The 17,975-nt window shown below is 40.6% G+C and overlaps 1 protein-coding gene across 2 annotated transcripts in view; it reads right to left on the bottom strand.

Annotated features, from left to right (window-relative positions):
• The window catches only part of C5H1orf21 (chromosome 5 C1orf21 homolog), a 125,830-nt gene that overhangs the window by 61,069 nt on the left and 46,786 nt on the right, over positions 1-17,975 (bottom strand). Inside the window, exons 1-2 of one of the 2 annotated variants that reach the window (XM_074907047.1) lie at positions 17,336-17,409; positions 14,578-14,783 (exon numbers count right to left, since the gene is read on the bottom strand). In XM_074907047.1, coding sequence (XP_074763148.1) covers positions 14,578-14,671 — 94 coding nt within the window. In that variant the 5' untranslated portion in view covers positions 14,672-14,783; positions 17,336-17,409. Of the gene's footprint in view, positions 1-14,577; positions 14,784-17,335; positions 17,410-17,975 lie in introns of those variants that run through there. The other variant, XM_074907046.1, reaches the window with a different exon arrangement.

Raw genomic sequence — 17,975 nt, 5'->3', positions numbered from 1 at the left:
GTATGTGCTGTCAGCAGCTGATTGAAGCATGCGGAAATGTACCACAACCTCAGAGGCCATTTTGTTACCTCATAAAGACTCTTAAAAATACAAACGCAATATCCTAAAATCCCAGTTTCCATCCCATTTGCACTGTACTGTCTTTAATTACACAATCTTCAGATATTTTAAACTCCCATTTGTATTTAAGATCTGAGGAGACTCCATATATAAGATGGTATTGAAAAAACAGCCACATGATCATATAATTAAGGACTTTTGTGCACTTGTCTAATTAAGAAGCCAAAAAACAGTGCTGCTGGTGTGCACTCATGTCTTTCAGCTAACCAGATTTTTGCTTGTTGAAACTATATAATTCTATGTATATGTATATACATACACACACTTCCCCCCCCCCCCCCCCCCCATTTAATTAACACGTAACTTTGAGCCAGATGCCAGGTTGTTCAAAGGAAACCATTTCTCAGGTGGAGATTACAGCCACAGTGCTTGGCAGGAAGGATACTCAGTAAATGCAATTATCTAGCCCACTAAAAAGATCAAATTTAGAAATGAAAGCAGGAGAGAGATTAATTAAAGGAACAGACAGGAGGAAAACAAAGGGTCTGTGCCTTGAAAATATTACTGTTCATATGAAACTACCAGGTAGGCTTTTGGATAGAGGTTGCACCATCCTGCCCCAGCATCTCCACACCACGATGGCAGCAGCACAGGGTCAGCCCTGCACAGGCCTCCCTGCATTTCGAAGGAGCTGAAAGTTCAGCATTTCCAATCACGTACTACACTGAGCACCACAAACTTATTTTTTAAAAAAACTGTGCCACCCTGTCCTGAAGAAAAGACTCTGCACTGCTCAGAAACTGCAAAAGCAAAGCTTGAAGAATTGGCTTCACAGCCACAGACCTTTTCATTGTGGAAGAGAGAGAAAAGGAACAGCTGGGGAGCAAACCTGCAAATATAACATAAACTGCAACACAAGAAGGGCTAAAACTTCTCCTATGATCCAACTAGATGGGCAAAACCCTAGCCAACTTGCAGGCAGTGATGGTAAGACCTCCTTGGCCACAGAAGAGAGGTGGGTGCAATCCTCTTGCCTCTCCACACCGCATCTTGGAAACTATCTTGATAACAACCCAAAAATCAGCTCAGTCAATCTAGATAGCACAGTGCAGCCAGGTCAGAAAGGCTGCTTCAACTCCATTTTACTGCTCCTTGTTTTAAACTGACCCTTTTTTAAATTATCCCACCAAGCACTAAATATTTAATTCTTGTCAGGTTTTTGAATATCATTAACAAAACTCCCAGTCTCTGCTGACTCTCTCCCAGCCAGCATCTGTTTACATACTCCATTGCAAAACATTTATCATTTAGCGCAGAACCTGTCAGGGACTATTCAGATTCCAGCAAAAAAACCAACTAATTGACCATTACTGTGAGCATCCCTTGTATAGCAATACAGCACCACTAATGTATCAACCAACTGTTCAAGACAGAAAAAAAATTCTCCTGAACTAAGCCACCCCGAGAGTTCCCTCTAAAAAAAAAAAAAAGTCATTACCACTCCACGCCCCCAAAATTACACATTTCCTATTATTGCAAGCACATGACAAGGTGTCTTCAGTTTCCTTGTCAATAAAAAAAGCCGATTCCTCTTTACTTAACAAGTAATGCCATTCTCAATCAGTCAACTATTAAATGAGATTGTTGCCCCGCAACATATGATTTGAAAGGCATTTTCACATCCTTTCTGGCTTTCTTCTATTAACATTAGACTATCAAATTTCCACTGCTTGTGTACCTCAAAGAATATTTGTAAATCAACAGCTATTTCATTGTTATTATTTGCATTATGAAAGGAACAGGATAATTATCCAAGATCAGTAACATACTGGGGATTCATGATGAGCACAAGTGTCTCCTCATTGCTAGTATTTCTGGAAACCAAGAGGGGAGGGGAGAAACTAATCAAAACTTGATTTATAAAATACAGCACACATTTCCAGATACAAAAGATACGAAAGTTAATTACATTACTTACAGGCCATCTAAAGAGCTACAAAATTAACCTAATATTTTACTCTGTTTACAATGGTCAGAGTTAATTTGCGATCTCTGAAAGATGCCTACTTCCCTGAGCAGCATCCATGTTGCAAAAGCTTTAGATAAAGCCCCAAGAGAAAACACCTACCACCCACACGGCACCGATAGAGGCGTATCGTTCAAGCAATCAAGGCTAACAATGGGAACACCCGAAGAACACATTCCGGGAAGGGGAATGCAGCGAGAGACTGCCTGGCTCACAGCCCCGTCCAGTCGCAGAAGATGTCTGGTTTAACACCTTCATCTCACCATGTAAGTCAAGCCACAAATTAACTCCCAAGTCTCTGCAGGACGCCGTTGGTGCTCTTCCACACCACCTCATACTATTAACAATCTCCTCCCTTGTCCCTACTGTCATCACGAACATAACCTGTTTATGAAACTAAAAGTACTTATCCCTGTTCGCTGCCTGCTGTCTTGCAACCACATCAAGGCCACTCTGTGCAAATAATACATGCACATGAACATTTAGGATATGCTGGAAGCACAAAAATGATTAGATAGAAAAGGAAAGAAAAAAGAGATTTTAAAAAGCTAGTGATTTTCCATGCCTTCTCCCCTCCCCCCTGGGGAACACTTTAAAAAAGAAAGTAAAATATCAGTGTGTGAGAAAAGGAAGTTTTTAATAATAGTTTAAAAAAAAAAAATCAAAATAAGAAATGTGTGCTTAGAGCACTTATATCAGACAAGCACTTTCAGCCTAAAAAGATCTCAAGATGCACCCCATTCCTACAGTTAGAAATTCGATATACACTTGGCAACAAAATACAGGGGATTAAATGTATGTAATTTTAATAAATACAACCATTAATACAATTTAGGAGACTTCCATGAAAAAATCTACACCCCCTATTTTCCCTTTGAATAGACCAAGATCATTTCTAAAATCATAAATCCTGAAACAAAAGTGACTTCGTGCTATTTCTCAGTATTGCAGAACATGAAGTGCTCCGCACCTCTGCCACCTGCACAGTCCCTTGCAGTGCTCCTATTACAAGAGCAGAAAGGAAATATATAATTTAAGAGCACCCTAAACCTGATCCTTTTTGCCAGAGCACCGCCTCATACAGATAAGAAGGCACACTGCAGGGCACGATTACACCCACTCAGCAGAAGCCAGGCTTTGTTTTTTATAAGCCAACGAAGCAGCAATCTTAACATTTCAATTTTTTCAATTTTGGGGGGGGGCAAGCTCAAGACAGAACGTCATCAGTCTTAGGCCTCAGACCAGGACAACATGCAACTGCTGTGCTATAGGATTTGTTTAAAATACCCACAATGTCTCAAGGATTTTGGAGAAGTACCTAGTGTAAAAATGCCTTCTATGTTAGCAAACCAATGTTTAGCTGTAATCTGAGCACACAGGACAACAAAGAATTTTGGCAGCTTTTCAGAAACCAAGGTTTCACAGCGACTAACCTGTAAAGGCATCTTCAGCCGTGTATGCCAGGGTACACAAATACTTACTGGTCAGGTATCTTTTCCTTGTATTTAACAGATATTTCTACCAGTAGATATTCCTACTATGAAATTACAGCCTTGTGTTGCTAAAATGAATACACATCCATGCAGTTTCACAAGGTTTACCTGGGGAATCAGAGAACTATCCTCCAGACTGAGGATTTCCTGGCCAAATTTTAGCCTTTGAGGTTTTTGTTTGTTGATTTTGGTAGGGGTTTTTTTTTAAAACTTTGTGGCTAAGGAATACAACACTTGGAAAATGGCAAAAAGAACACTGCAGTAATTGAAAGTTATGTGACATTTTTACCACTGCACCTACAGGTAGGCAATAAACACCAAGGAGTCTGTCTTTAAAAGATTAAGTAAATAAAATAAGTTTGTCTGTACCATAAAAAATAAATGGATTTCCTTGTGCACCAAGGCTGCCAGAAAATACATCCTGACTTCTTTCTAGCAAACACCAAAGGCGGATGTATGCCTCTATTTATAGTACACTAACACAATTGCGAAATGCATACCCCATGCACTTTAGTTGTATTCAACTTTGACTATGCTCTTCATGAAGCTAAACAGCTTGTGGAAAGGGTCATTCCCAAGAATAAAAATATGTTAGTTTTCTCCACATATCAACTGCTTGCAGAGTCTTGGAGGTGCCCTCAGAGCCCCCCATCCTCTGGTATCTCTCTTTTGGGTGCTGTGACACCAATGTACAAACTGTACAAGCTGAAAGCTTACATTAAAGTAAGAAGCAGGCGAGTTACAACCTGTCTGTGATTAATTTCTCTCACCAAAATGGCGATAACAACTGTTTTCCAGCTTGGTTCACTTTCTCTCTTTACACTGTAAACCCCCACCAAAGGTGCTGAGTCTGTGTGTGTATCGTGCTAAACCCAGGCATCGCTGCATGGTAGGTAACAAACAGCAGCTGTACCAGAGAAGGTCTGTATAAATGCAGTGCACTTACACTAAGTAGAATGACTTTGCAGAATAACTCCCTCATCTAATACCATGACAAGAGTTGTAAACACTGCAAGACAGTGAACCACCAGAAGAAGGTAACTATCTAGTTAATTTATGGACACATGCTCTGCTTTAAGTTCACTCTCCTTAAGGTGTCAAGCCATTTCAAATTCATTCCTATGCAACAGAAAAACTTCCAAAATTATGGTTTCAGAAAAAAATGTAGGAGTCACTCCCTCTTTCTTCAGTTTTCGTACTGCAAAATTATCTGCACACATTTTCAACCACTCCAAAGCTAAGTTAAATGTTTGATTTTGAACTGTATACTAAGGTAGAAGGGTTGAAAAGAAGAAGGGCACCTGGCATCTTTGGGCTAGATGGCAAACATCATTCAAAGCTGCAGGGATTATTTTTTAAGATAAGAGCCATATAAGACTATATCAATTTAGTAATTTGATAGAATAATCTGTAAGAGTAGCAACAAAAAAAAACAATTTGTTTTGGTAAATTTAGGCACTTGTTCTCTGCTTACAGGTAGGAAAAACTCAGCGACATTTATATGGCAAAGATCTGCTATTCATTTGGAAAAGTAATTTCATTTAGGGTCTCTGAATTTTTTCAAAGGAAAAAACTAAAATAATAGGAAACAGAACTCCAAATATGCACCATTTTTCTTTATTGCTCATTTTTTGCTTCCTGCCAGGAGAAGTCATGACTAAGAACGGGAAGGCTTTATCCGGCAAATCAGTCCCTCAATTGACACAAATGCAGCACCTCCCCAGAGCAGGACTGCAGTGTACCTGAGGGCGTAGCAATGCAAAACCTCACCCTGCCAGCGACTGAGAACACTCTTCCAGCACATAAGGACAGGTGATTTGTTTCTGTGCAACTGCTCGGTTGATCTGCTACCCAGCACAGGCTTGTTCACTGGTGGTGGATGGGATCAGCTTCCGAGGATCAGTGTTTTCTTCTCCTTTCTTTGTATTTTGACTTAAAATGAACAAAAACCTTCTGTAGCTGTAAGGTCAATGGTATGAAAGAGGTGGCAACTGCTGCGTGAGATATGAAGATAGCAACAGGGGAGTATGACATGTCTTTATCCACATTCAGACAATTGCTAGCTCAGTCACACCCAGTCATGATAGACTCCAGAGTACTACTAACCAGAATTTATTCATCACAATGTATACACTGCACTGCAGAGTGGGGACAAGCTCTTTAACTCTCTGTGAATGGGATCCCCACTGCTATCACTAGTGTTGGGTTCCACAGGGAATACTATACCTGACCGAGGAGTGTTTTCAACCACTGTTGCTCTACTGTCCTGACACAATTTACAACTAAGCAATTTTCCAACATGCAGGTATTTAAATAGCTACTCTACCATCACTTCTGAAGAAGTCTTCTTCACTGCTGGATCAGTGAAAGTACATGCTGAAAATCAGTATTATTAAAAGTGGCAAGGTATACTCTTGGAGTTTCCTGTAAACTTTCTATTGACTTGGTTTGGTTCTCATCCCTAAGGACCACCAGACCAGCATTTCTCCACTTGCAGGTAAAAAAAAAAAAAAAGGAGGAGGAGCAGGAGAAGGGAGAGCTAGTTCAATCACAACCATTACATAAAGCTCACAATTAATGGATAGATGCTGTCAGGGCCCTGAGTGCACTAAGAGGCCATGACCAGCCTCACGAAACCCTCACTTGCACCTTCTGTCCATGGATCCGGGAGCTCTGTTTCGGCTGAGGCTTGGGCCTTCAGTTCTTGCCAAAGCAGGTTTGACTGTCTCTAGTTCTGTCTCTGTTCTCCAGCAGGAACCTCAACCCCACATTGTTGGTATCTTCTCTCCTGAACAAAGCCCTTGGGCAAGCTCCAGCTTGTCCCCAGCCCTGTCTCCAGCTTTGCCGCCTCCTGCTCCTCACTGTGCTCCCTAGATGGACCCTGGACCTGGCTCGTTGCTGTGTCTGGGACTGCTGACAGACCCTGCCACTAGCACCCTGCTCTGGCCCGTGTTCAGGCCCCATGAGACAGCACCTCAACACTGCCAGCACTGCAGGTGCTGAGGTCACGCTCAGCTCCTGGCTTGTCCCCCCTCATGAGGCAACCCTGCTCCTGCTCCAGGAGAGATGCTGTCCCGTTACACCTTCTACAAAAGGCTATTTTTATATTCTTTATATGTATCTCTATATATTTACATGCTGGAGTCAGATGAAGAGCTTGTTTTGCTACTATTCTCTGAGCAAACCCATATCCCAGAATGGCTGCTTCCTTATACTGCAGAAGCAGTACCTCTTCCAAAAGAGCTAAAAGGATGAGCCACTTCCATTCACAAAAGGTGAAAATACAGAGTTTTAATTCATGTGGAAAACACTTTCTTTGCACACACTGATCACAAATACATGACTAGACAAAACCTGAAGGTGGGGTTTGGTTTGGTTTTGACTTTTTAAGTCCCATTGCTTCCTCATGGGAATAAAATGGTAAATTATTGACTTACCAAGGGTGTTCTCAGGGTTACATAAATACATCATAAACCTAGATAACAAATGCAATTTTATTACATTTCCCACACGAACATAACACCAAATTGGGTTTTGGTTGTGTTGTTCTCTCTCACTTCCTGAAACACATCTCTAGAACTGATCCATGTTTAGTTAGATAAGAAGCAGGCTATCACCAAAATGGGTTGGAACAAAGTGGATAAAAACAAAGATCTAAAAATAGCATTTCAACTCAATAAAAAAGTGAGGGAAAATAGTCCAGTATAAATCTGGAAGATGCTTGTGTACTTCAGCCCTACTCATCTGCTTTTCTCAAGCTTTCAAGCACAGAAGCAAGAGCTACTTTATAACATGAGCTGCTGAAATCGTGAACAACACGAAAGCTATCCTTTCAGGAGCTCAGCCGGTATTTGAATTTCAGCACTGAAAATCTCCTCCTTTGAAACTCACTGTGATATTTAAAGTTTTGCACCCCAAAGACTGAGTTTTCAGACAGCAGGTGTCTACATGCTACTCACTTCCACGGAGCTCAGATTAAGCACTGGATGGAATGAGTGCCTGTGGTGGTACCACAGATTATTTGTTTGTGTTTGAAAATGTCTTTAAAAAAGGTTATTGTCTCAAAATGTCCAGTCTGGTATCAGGACACTGCATGGTGCTCGTCTCCTTCTGCATAATCACTAGTGTCCCTAAAATGAGTAAGGTCTGACATTGCAGAAACATGTCAGGACAGCCAAAGGAGCTGAAGCAATGACTATCTGAGTGCTAACCACCTGACCAACAGAGTCAATAAAATAAACACTACCAGGCAAAGTGAGCTGTGTGTCTGTGTGAAGCCCAGTGCAGCAAGACCTTCTGATCCGGCATGCATTCATGCCAACATGACAGAAATTACATTCCTTAAGCTATCTCTTTCCAGATGGTTTCAGTTCAGTGAGGATGGCCTCGCTGAAAGATAGTATGGCCAAAAGAAAGGATTTCTCATTCTCATCTTGAACATTTTTTTTTTAACTCTGACACTTGAGGGAAAGGGAAAAGTAACAGGAAGGTGTTATTCACCGAAAACACTTCTAATATATTTTTCTCACTTCAAATTCTGTCTTAAAACTTCCCAACTTCAGATCTTCAAATGGCTAGAAGATGACCTGCTGAATTTTGTGCACAGGAACAAGGTTTTAGGAAGCTGATCACATACTGATCAAGGACATCTGAACAGTCTGACAGGCTCACAGATATTTTAAACCATCCTGAGCAACAACCTGAGCCTGAAGTCTTGAGTAAGATGGTACTTCTAGGTCTGCAAATCAAGGAAATAGCTTTCAAAACAAAGTAATCTCTACAAAGATTGAGGCACAATATTTTTTGAGATGAGGACACCTATTTAAGAAAGGTAAGTCATAGTCCCAAATTCCCCTTCCTATTCTCTTCTGTATACAGTGGGCATGTTTTTGAAGTTTCAATTATTTTAGCATCTTTTGGCACTTAATTCAAATGCACACAAGTCAGAGCTCTGCTGTTTTGGGCAGTGGAGTGAGATACTCGTGTGGATAAGACGTGGCAGACATGAGGAAGGAAATACTTGACTGTCACAATGCAGGGGTTAGCAGAAGTGAGACAAACCCACAAAACATAGTAAGAATGAAAACACAATGTGCTGATAAAGTGTTTGGCTTTTAAATTGTGATATTGGTGAACAATAAGTCAGTTAAGGTATGACAGCTACAGAGCAGCATATTTGTTTCAGGTGGCTAAGCTGAACTCTTCGATTTGTTGGGAGAAGGGAGTCCTCCCTGTGAGATGGGTTGTTGCTTTCCTGACACCACAGACTGACTGCCACCCTACAGGACAGGTCAATACTTGCCATAGTTAAATACTCTAACCTTCCTGCTTGGCTTTTGAACTATGGCATTTTCAAAACATTAGGGAAGAATTATCAACACAGGAGAAAACCGTTGGAAAAAAACAAGTGAAGAAGAGCAGAAATAAGGGCATATACGTCTGCAAGGGATCTGACATCAGGTCCCTCACACGTCTTCTCCATGCTGTCCATCTCTAAAACAAGGGTGGGTCTGTAATTGAAGCCAGGAAAGTTGTGAAGATACTTCACAAGCTGTAGTGTGGTCAGTCAGATACTACACGCATCAATCAGTTTTTCAATCTCATTACGATACCTCAACACTAAAGATTTCCTTTCCTTGCATTCTCCCACCTGTCCTGAGACAAACTGGTTTATAAATTATTGTGCTTTGTGTTCAGCTTTATGTAGACTGGTTTAGCAACTGGAGCTGCTGTTAATAACATAAATCCTATATGGCAACTGCAGCATGGATATCCCCAATTTGCCAGAAGATTCCTACCTGCCATGTTTATGCTTGCTTTTGCAAAGTGCCCAAGAACTCCATATAAATATCTGGATTAGCCTCTCAGATTAACAAATAGATTCTAAAATTGCTTTTTTTCCACAAGAAATCACATTACCAGTTATTTTCTTACACAAAAAAATACATCAATAATCTTCTCCTCAAATAAATATCCCACAATTTTTTAAAAAGGTGCAAATAATATTAATCTACAAGTGACATTATATTATTAAAACATATGCTGAAATCAACAACACTCAAGGCTCTATCACGGCATTTTGTTCTTCATTGGTATCTACATTATTATAGTTCTTATATATTGCACTGGAAATCAGCTCTGAAGTGGAATGATGAATAAATGAAGATTTATTATTACTATCCATATTAGAGGGATTTTAAAGTCATTAGAGACCAACAAGACATAATAATCATATTATATTCAATCTTCTCTAGAACATCTCCTTTGATAGGCCTGCTAACTCAGTTATTTAAATATATATTACAGCAAAATGCACTGTGCCTTCTACAGTTCAGGATAAGATGGAAACTTTTATGTTTTGTTTTCAGTTAACCAGAATTTGTTCTTACAGAATTCATGGGTTTCATGGTGGGTTTTCTCAGTTTTAAACACTAGAGTTTCAAATTTACAGTGAACACCTGGCTCAATGTGTCTGCTCAATTCAAAAAAAGGTTAAAAGCTGGGGAGTAAGTAAGGCACTGGAGCACAATCTTAACCTCCAGTGACTTTTAAAAGAGAAAAAAAAAATCCTCACAGAAGCAATGATCTCTCCAATAGTCAATAGTCTTGGCTTCAGCCAACCCCACGAGGGTAAGAAGGAAAAAGCATCTAGAGGCTCTGAGGAAGAACAGAAGCAGAACTGCACCACTCTGAGCAGTTCAGAAAATAGTCTAGGGATTCAAAGTGACACCCATAGCTGAGCAAACACTACTTATTAGGAAAAAAAATATCCAAACACTGTATATCTGTAAATTATTTCCTTTTCTTCTAAAAAAAGGTGGATAAACCTTAAGACAAGCATTACAACCCCTGAAGAAAGCTTTGGAAATGGTCTTCTAGACAGGCCACCTTCTGAGGGCTTGGAGGGAGGACTGCAAAACAAGTATAAGGCTTGTTTTATGCAAGTTGTGCGATAACAAAAAGGCAGAGGGCAAAGCTGCAGCCACGTTGGCACTTGTCACTCTTGCACAGCTTCTTTACCTGCTTCTCTGAAAGGAAGAAGAAAAAGGGATGAAGGACTAGAAGCATCTTCATAGCAAAGGAAATCAAAGATGACAATGCAATAATGATGCTGTTTTGGCAACTTCTGCAGCATGAACAGAGAATTGACAGCCAAGGCACAGAGAGCAAAGAGCTGTACATGAATTATTTAGGTCCTTTCCATCCTTCCTTTACTCATGGAGTCCCGTACCATGAGCTTACCCCAAATGAGAAGCTTGGAGACACCACAATTTACACAGTTCTGAGACCACCTCAATGTCTTCTTCAGTTCAGACAACTGTTTCCCAGCCTCCACTACACATACAGCAGGCCTCTTTCATAGCAATATCCATGTTTAACAACAACCAGACGAGTTTTCTCTCCCTCTCCCAGCAAACACTCTCATTATAGTTACAGCTTTTTCCATCAGTTACAAGAGGTAACCTTATAACCCCAGGCTATGACTAATCCCCTTCTCTGCCCTCTGAAACTTCCACCATTATTCAATCTTGATGGTGTAGAAGTAGGCACAGGGTCTGTATCACTGGCAGTTCTTATTGCCCAGCAGGAAAACAAGTGCAATGGTATTGATGCCCATCTAATTTATTCCCCAGTAGCTCCACCTGCTACTTGCAGAGCTGCAGTTGTATCAGTGGAGCAAAGTGGGAAAGTTCTTGAGCACCAAAGACAGAGCTCACAGAAAAATCACATGAACAACTGCCTTGTTGCCAGTGCACTTATTTGTGGAAAAGGAGTGGTGTGGGGGAAAGTAAAAGTTTTTCAGCTATGTGGCTAATGCTTACAGCCACACACTACAGAAAGCCCTAAAGGGCAAAAAACCCCAGCAGCTTAAGGCATAGGTAAAAACAAAACTGACCAGAACCAAATAAAAGTATTTTCATACCTCTCCTCATTCAAAACGACCTATTTAATATAAAAGCAAGACGGAAAGTACAATCTTTACTATTGACTCTTTCTCTCTGCAACCTGTCTGGAAAACTTGTCTTGTTCAAGGAAAAAAGAAGAGCACTCTTTCCATCTCAGGTGTCAGGCAAACAGCAAGTGGCAATACAGTGTAAGCCACATCTTTCAGATCACACCAGCTGCTCAGGGAAGGCAGCACCAGCACGGAGGTATTTTCCTTTAATTCTGCCATTGCTGTTCCAAGTCCTTCAACATTTCCTCCACTTGTGAAACATCTGAGGCAATCTGGGCTACTACAACTACAAAGCTCGTAGCTGCTAGTTCTGCATAGGTGCTTTCTGTCAGATTAGTCCACAGATGTGAACACTGCACGTGTTTGTCATCTATGAACATCACCATTTCTGGACACTAATATTTTCAGGACGTCATCAATACTATCACTACATCAGCCACCTTCCAACCCCACTTATCATCTCTGTTTCTTTTACTTTGCTGCCTCCTTCCCCCAAACCTCTTACCAACTGCCTCTTTCCATTATCTTCTTGCTCCTCATGAACCATCCAATTTCTCTGCAGCTTACCTTGGTCTTACTCTGCCTAGTCATTCTGCAGTTAATTTTCAATCCCTACAGGCTGCAGAGATACTTTGCTCTTGACCACTGGCTGCATGAGACACTTCTGTCCCTTCCCAGAAATAAGGAAGGAAACATTCAGCAGTTCTTGGCACCTGGAACTGGATAGGCAAATGCATTATGGAAGTGCTGCAGTGCTTTTTAACCTTTGTTGGCTCTGTGCATCCTTCTGTATCTCTGGGAACTTATTCTGCTAAGATTTGTCATCCTAGCTGAGATTGCCTGGTCAAATCTAGCAGGACTATGCTATGTCCTTGCAGGGAGTTGATGATGACAGCCCTCTGATACAGCACAGACTTCCTCCCTGATGACTTAAGGCAGAATATGTTATGTGGAATTAACTCAGGATTAAAAACATTAAAGTTTAATAGAAAATTAAGTGGGCAGAATACTCTGAGCTTTCAGACCTAACTCACAACAAACAATGCAATTGCCACTACAATTTCCAATATGGAAGAAGGGGCAATATAAACAGTATTTAGCCTCCTAAGAAAGAGCTCTAGGCATTTGGCAAGTCCAGAAGATTGTTAAGAAGGACTATAAATATGATGTTAAGGTGTAATTTTCTTGCCTCTCTTTTTTATATGAAAAAAAGGCATTGTACACATGAAGCATGTAGCTTCCTGCTTCTGGGCATCTAAGCATCCTGTTGATCATTTTTAAGTCCCAAAAGGACAGAAGTAAAGCCAGGCACATGCCAGCTCACCCTTCTCATATGCCCAAGTCCTGATCTAGAGGCTGTCTCTCAGCAGCAAGGGAAAAACACAGCTTTTGTGTTCATTTTAGTTACCATTCAACAAATCGTTTAAGTCACAGACTCCAACTCTTTGCTAAAAAAGGATCCAGTCATTGAACTGGTTCTTTAGCAATGACAAACTGTGTACCTAAACTAAAATATGTGATAAAAATTGGTTAACAGAAGGTAGCATTCCTGAAATTGATAGGTTTCTGTAAAATAGGAAATGATTAACAGCTCTCAAATGAATCTCAGAATAGCTAAATTATATTACTGACACCAGTCCAGCTCTATGAAGTGGGAGCCCTTTAAAATTCCTTCAATCTTCTTAATCCTCTGCCTCCAGAAGTTACTTTAGGTTTCTTGTCATTGAAGTTATGATCTTTGGCCCGCAGCATGCAGTAAATCAGGAAAAAAAATAGCTGACGCACACATATTGCCAATAATTGCTCCCTCACCAAATATTAGCTAAAATAAACTCAAATTCCTTTGAGAAACGAATGGAGCTTTTTGTTTGTGGGAGCACTGTTTTAAATAAAAGCAACACACTGAACTCACAATTCCAAAACCAACTTCTCTCAGGTTAGTGAAGGACCATACACAGGAAAATAACCATTATTTAGGCCTGAAATTTGCTGAACAACTACTTTCTCTTCAGAGGATGCCTCTAGGTATTCTTAACTTTGGGATCCACTGTGGGGAGCAAGCTAACACCCAGAAAGGTTGAAAAAGTGAAGTATCATTGCTTTTGAAATTAAAGCGAGATATTTTTTGATGCTAGATGCGTCATTCCCACTTCTACACAAACAATTGCTATAAAAACCACCAGAGAAGTTTGGCATACTCAGTATCAAAGCACCTATTTTAAGAATAACAGTACCAAGTTATCTTATTCACAGCTGACTTAACTTTCAGATAGATATCTGGGCAGATCTAGAAATTTCATTTCTGAACGGTCTCCCAGATAATTCCTAACATTTTAAAAACTGAATTACGATTTAGTTCATTATCTAAACAACACTTAGTGTATACTAACAGAATCTAGGGGGAGGGGGTTGGGAAATGATGAAGTTGGCTATGCATTTTCTCTCACATCACTTTAGTTTTCCTGATGCACATGTGTCTGTGACAAGACCTGGATCACAGACCAGTCTTCCCATACAGTGAAACAGATGTTTTCATCCCACGCTCAGACTTCCCAGTACCACTGAATCCCTCACAGAAGGTTATTTTTAGTTTCATTGTACCTTCAAACCCTGTTTGCTACAGGATTTCAGAACTAATGTTTTATTGCTTTACAGTACAACAGTATTAAGGAATTATATTTCTAACTGAATAGATTTTTATTTTAAGAAAACGAGTCAACTATTTTGGTACCTAATGACAAATATGTAACAGAGACACATATATGAGGGGGGCTGTGCAACTCATTGTCTTTGAACTATTCCAGGATATGTGCAGTTTAAGACAGTGCAGTACTGTACATCACTTAGAATGTTAATTTTCCACTAAGCATTTCACCCCAACCTCTGTTTCAGCTGTCATGGTACTGAGGGGCCATCAGCACTATCATCTTGATTATTTTAACATGCATTTTCCTTTATATTCTGTGAAAGGTTAAGGCTCCCAAATATACCTTCCAGAAGATTCATGATGTTGGAGAAAGATGAAATCCTGCAACACTTACCACCAAACACATCTCCATTCTGATAGTTTTTCCCTTTCTGAGTTTCCTCTTCGTTTTGAACAGTAGAAACATGCTTGGCAGAGGCACAGCCCATAGCTTCATTCACAGAGCTCCAGCTGGACTGAACCACAAATCATGTCTAGAGACGCACGCTCATTGTTTTACAAATAATCCACCTTCCCACGTGGTTGTCACGTCACTTTTACCTAAGACAGCAAAAGAGAGAAAAGTATTTAACTACATCTGTTGACAAAATTTACCTCTAAACATAGAGCTTCAAGAAAACAAATAATGGGGTTTGTGAAGAGGAGTACAAGAGCACAGGCTGTCTCCATCATCTTCAGTGTTGAAAACCATATTCAAGAATCAACTTACATAGGTAGAGTATGATCTGATATAGGTAGAGCATGATATGATATAGGTATATCAATCCTGCCTTGGGACAGGAGCACAGTAGTTGAACTCGAAGTCTCTTCCAGCCCTATTCTTTAATCCACGGCTTGAAGAAAGCAACGTGCTCACAGATGTTTCCCACTCACCCAGCTATTCCCACAGAAAACTTTTTTTTTTTTTTGAAAGAAGAAACTGGCAATATATGCTCCTCCTGTTCCTTTTACCAATCTACCCACCAAGCCAGATTTCTTACAAAGTGTTATAGTGATAAAGAGCTGCTAATTGCAAGTGTTCCAACAAAATGCCCCCCCCCAGTCAATTAAAGATCTTACGTTAATAGATGTGAAAGAGGATAGCCACCTGTATTATTTTTTTTCCTACGTGCTCATTACTCTACTGGATCCATTAAACCTCCACTACTCAAAAAGGCAACTATCCCCATCTTAAGACAGAAAAACACTCCCTGAACAATCCAGATGTCACATAAAACAAAAGGGAGAAGAAAAAGCTAATTTATAGCTGGAATATTTTATGCTAAAAAAACCCAACCAAACCATTAACTGTTTAACGACTAAATGGTTCCACACTCAAACAAAACCAACTTCAAAGCTGGGTGAATGACCTGGCTTGAACAGCCAAACCTTTTGTAGAAGGAGAAGAGCTAGAGGAAAACAAGAACCACCCCTTTGTACTGAGTTGTTTAGTACAGCTATAGCATAAGATCATACACACAATTTCTTAACTCATAATTTCTGGGTACTTACTTTAAAAGGATGTGGTTCATTTTACTCCATGTCGACCACCAGAATTGAATCTACAACAGCAGACCGGCACTCTTACCTAGGGTACAGTATCCATTCCATCAGAAGCATATGACCCCGAAGAAAGTCTTTTGATTTTTATTCCCGTGTGCCCAGCAATAACAGCACACCTGCCCATGCCAAGGCAGCACCATGACACATCAAGATATAGTCTAGGAAGGCTCCACAGCCACCCTGTGAGGGACTTCCTTGCCCATCACCAATGTCACAGAAATGAGGATGTGGCCAGCTGGGCTGAGAGTGATTCTGCTTCTGCTATTGCAGCTGCAGGTCTCCAACAAGCAGCATTTATCATGCAAAGGGAAGGACTCTGGATGCAGAACCACTTTTCATGTCTACTGAGACCAGCTTCTGCTTTCCACCTTGCTCTGCTCACAAGAGTGCTTTTCTCCCATTAACTGGGGCATTCCACTCAAAGCGTACTATGTATATATGCCCAGTCCCTGTTCTAAGCAGTTAACTCTCCCAGTCACAATCTGTATGTGCATTTTTTCTTTATGTGCAGTACATTCCCCAACATGGTCTCTCCCTTTTTCCTTCCTCCTGTATATGCACACTTGAACATGGAATTTCTCATTATCCCATCCTTCTCTTTTCCCTTAGCCACAGCTAGCTACTCCCCAAAAAATGCATTATTTTAAACCAGGTCTTCATCTCACTGTCAGGGTAGGAAATGAGGACCTATATGGATTTCAAGCATCAGCCACACTGTGCTTGCTCAGGAGGTAGGTCAAGACACACAGAGGTGTGGGAGACGGAGGAGAAATAGAAGACTAGGAAGGGGAACTGCTACCTGGACTAGAAATTAAATAGGGGCTTATTTTCTTAGAGGACGTAAATTTGCTTAGGGAAAATAGCTTTAATAGACCAGATGAAACATAAAATGGGTTAAAAATGATCAGGTTTTTCACCACAGAGTCCCTATTTCAGATTTCAGATAAAAGCAGGAGCCTCAAGGTGAGCAGAGGCTGAAAACAGTAACTTTGATTTCTGATTTAAAATATAACTAGTTATATTATCCCAGGGAAAAGGATGTGGTCAGCTATGGGGCAAAGAGCAAGGGGAGACACGATGTAATCCCAGAAAAGACAAAGAGGTGTGTAGGCAGTACCGCTAACAGGCTGTACATGGGGGAAATCACTGCACACCACAAACGCAGCATCTCTGTCACAGAACAGCTGAACTGCACTCACAGAAGTACCTGTTGGATGAATTATACTTATTCAACTGTTTTTCCTCTTTCTGTCTCTCAGCACGGACCATTTACAAAAGGGAAACAGCTGCTTAGTAATAAAAACCAAACATATTTCGTAACATAGCAGTGGGTTGGTTTTTGGGAGGAAATTTTTTGCGAAGCCTTATATATAGCCAACATGCAGCAAAACAAATTTCAAAATACATAATTGTTGATTAGTACCCGGCAGGGTGATGGTCCCGTCACCCAGGACCGGTGAGCTGTAGAGGCAATCAGGATGCAGAATGTGAATGCAGACGGATAAAGCTCTTTGGGGGAAGGAACTGGAAAAAAAAAAAAAATTACCCACAGCCAAATCTCTCCTGCAGCGTCTTGGTAGCACATGCCAACGTCACTAAAAATATGGTCACGTTCAAACGCATGCTGTGATTAAAGGAAACAAACAGGAATGTAAGAACTGGAAGTTTTACCTTTTACATTAAAGAACAATAATCACAGGAATATGTGAAAAAACTAAACAACTAATACTTGGATTACGGAGGGAATTTCTCCTGGTGCCTGAAGACTGGGCTGAGAAAGTTACTCCAAAATGACCTCCAAGACAAGTCTAACACGTTTCCATGCACATTTCTTGGACTACTGTTAACATAGTGCAGTGAAGACAGATTACACAGATAACAAACATAACCCAGAATTAGCGAAGGATTTAAAACAAACAAGTGAGACAAAACCAGCATTAATTTCACAAGAGATGAAATCGAGATACATGACACTGTGATGCTCTCCAGCCTTACACTGCCCTCAGCCTCGGGTAAATGTCTCTTGCCCGAATACCAAAGCCCACAGTGACAAGGTTTGGGTATTGCTCAGAAATGAGGTGCTGGTCCTCATTCAGCAGGATGCCTGCAGAGGGTTCTGAGGATGTGAAATACAGTACTTCAAATGGCAGCATAATAACACATCCGTTTCACCTCCTCCCCCACTTTTCC

This window comes from Athene noctua, chromosome 5 (genome assembly GCF_965140245.1).
Source record: "Athene noctua chromosome 5, bAthNoc1.hap1.1, whole genome shotgun sequence".
Classification (NCBI taxonomy): Eukaryota; Metazoa; Chordata; class Aves; order Strigiformes; family Strigidae; genus Athene; species Athene noctua.
The sequence above is the reverse complement of the archived record's forward strand: the minus strand, read 5'-3'. Positions and strand labels throughout refer to the sequence as shown.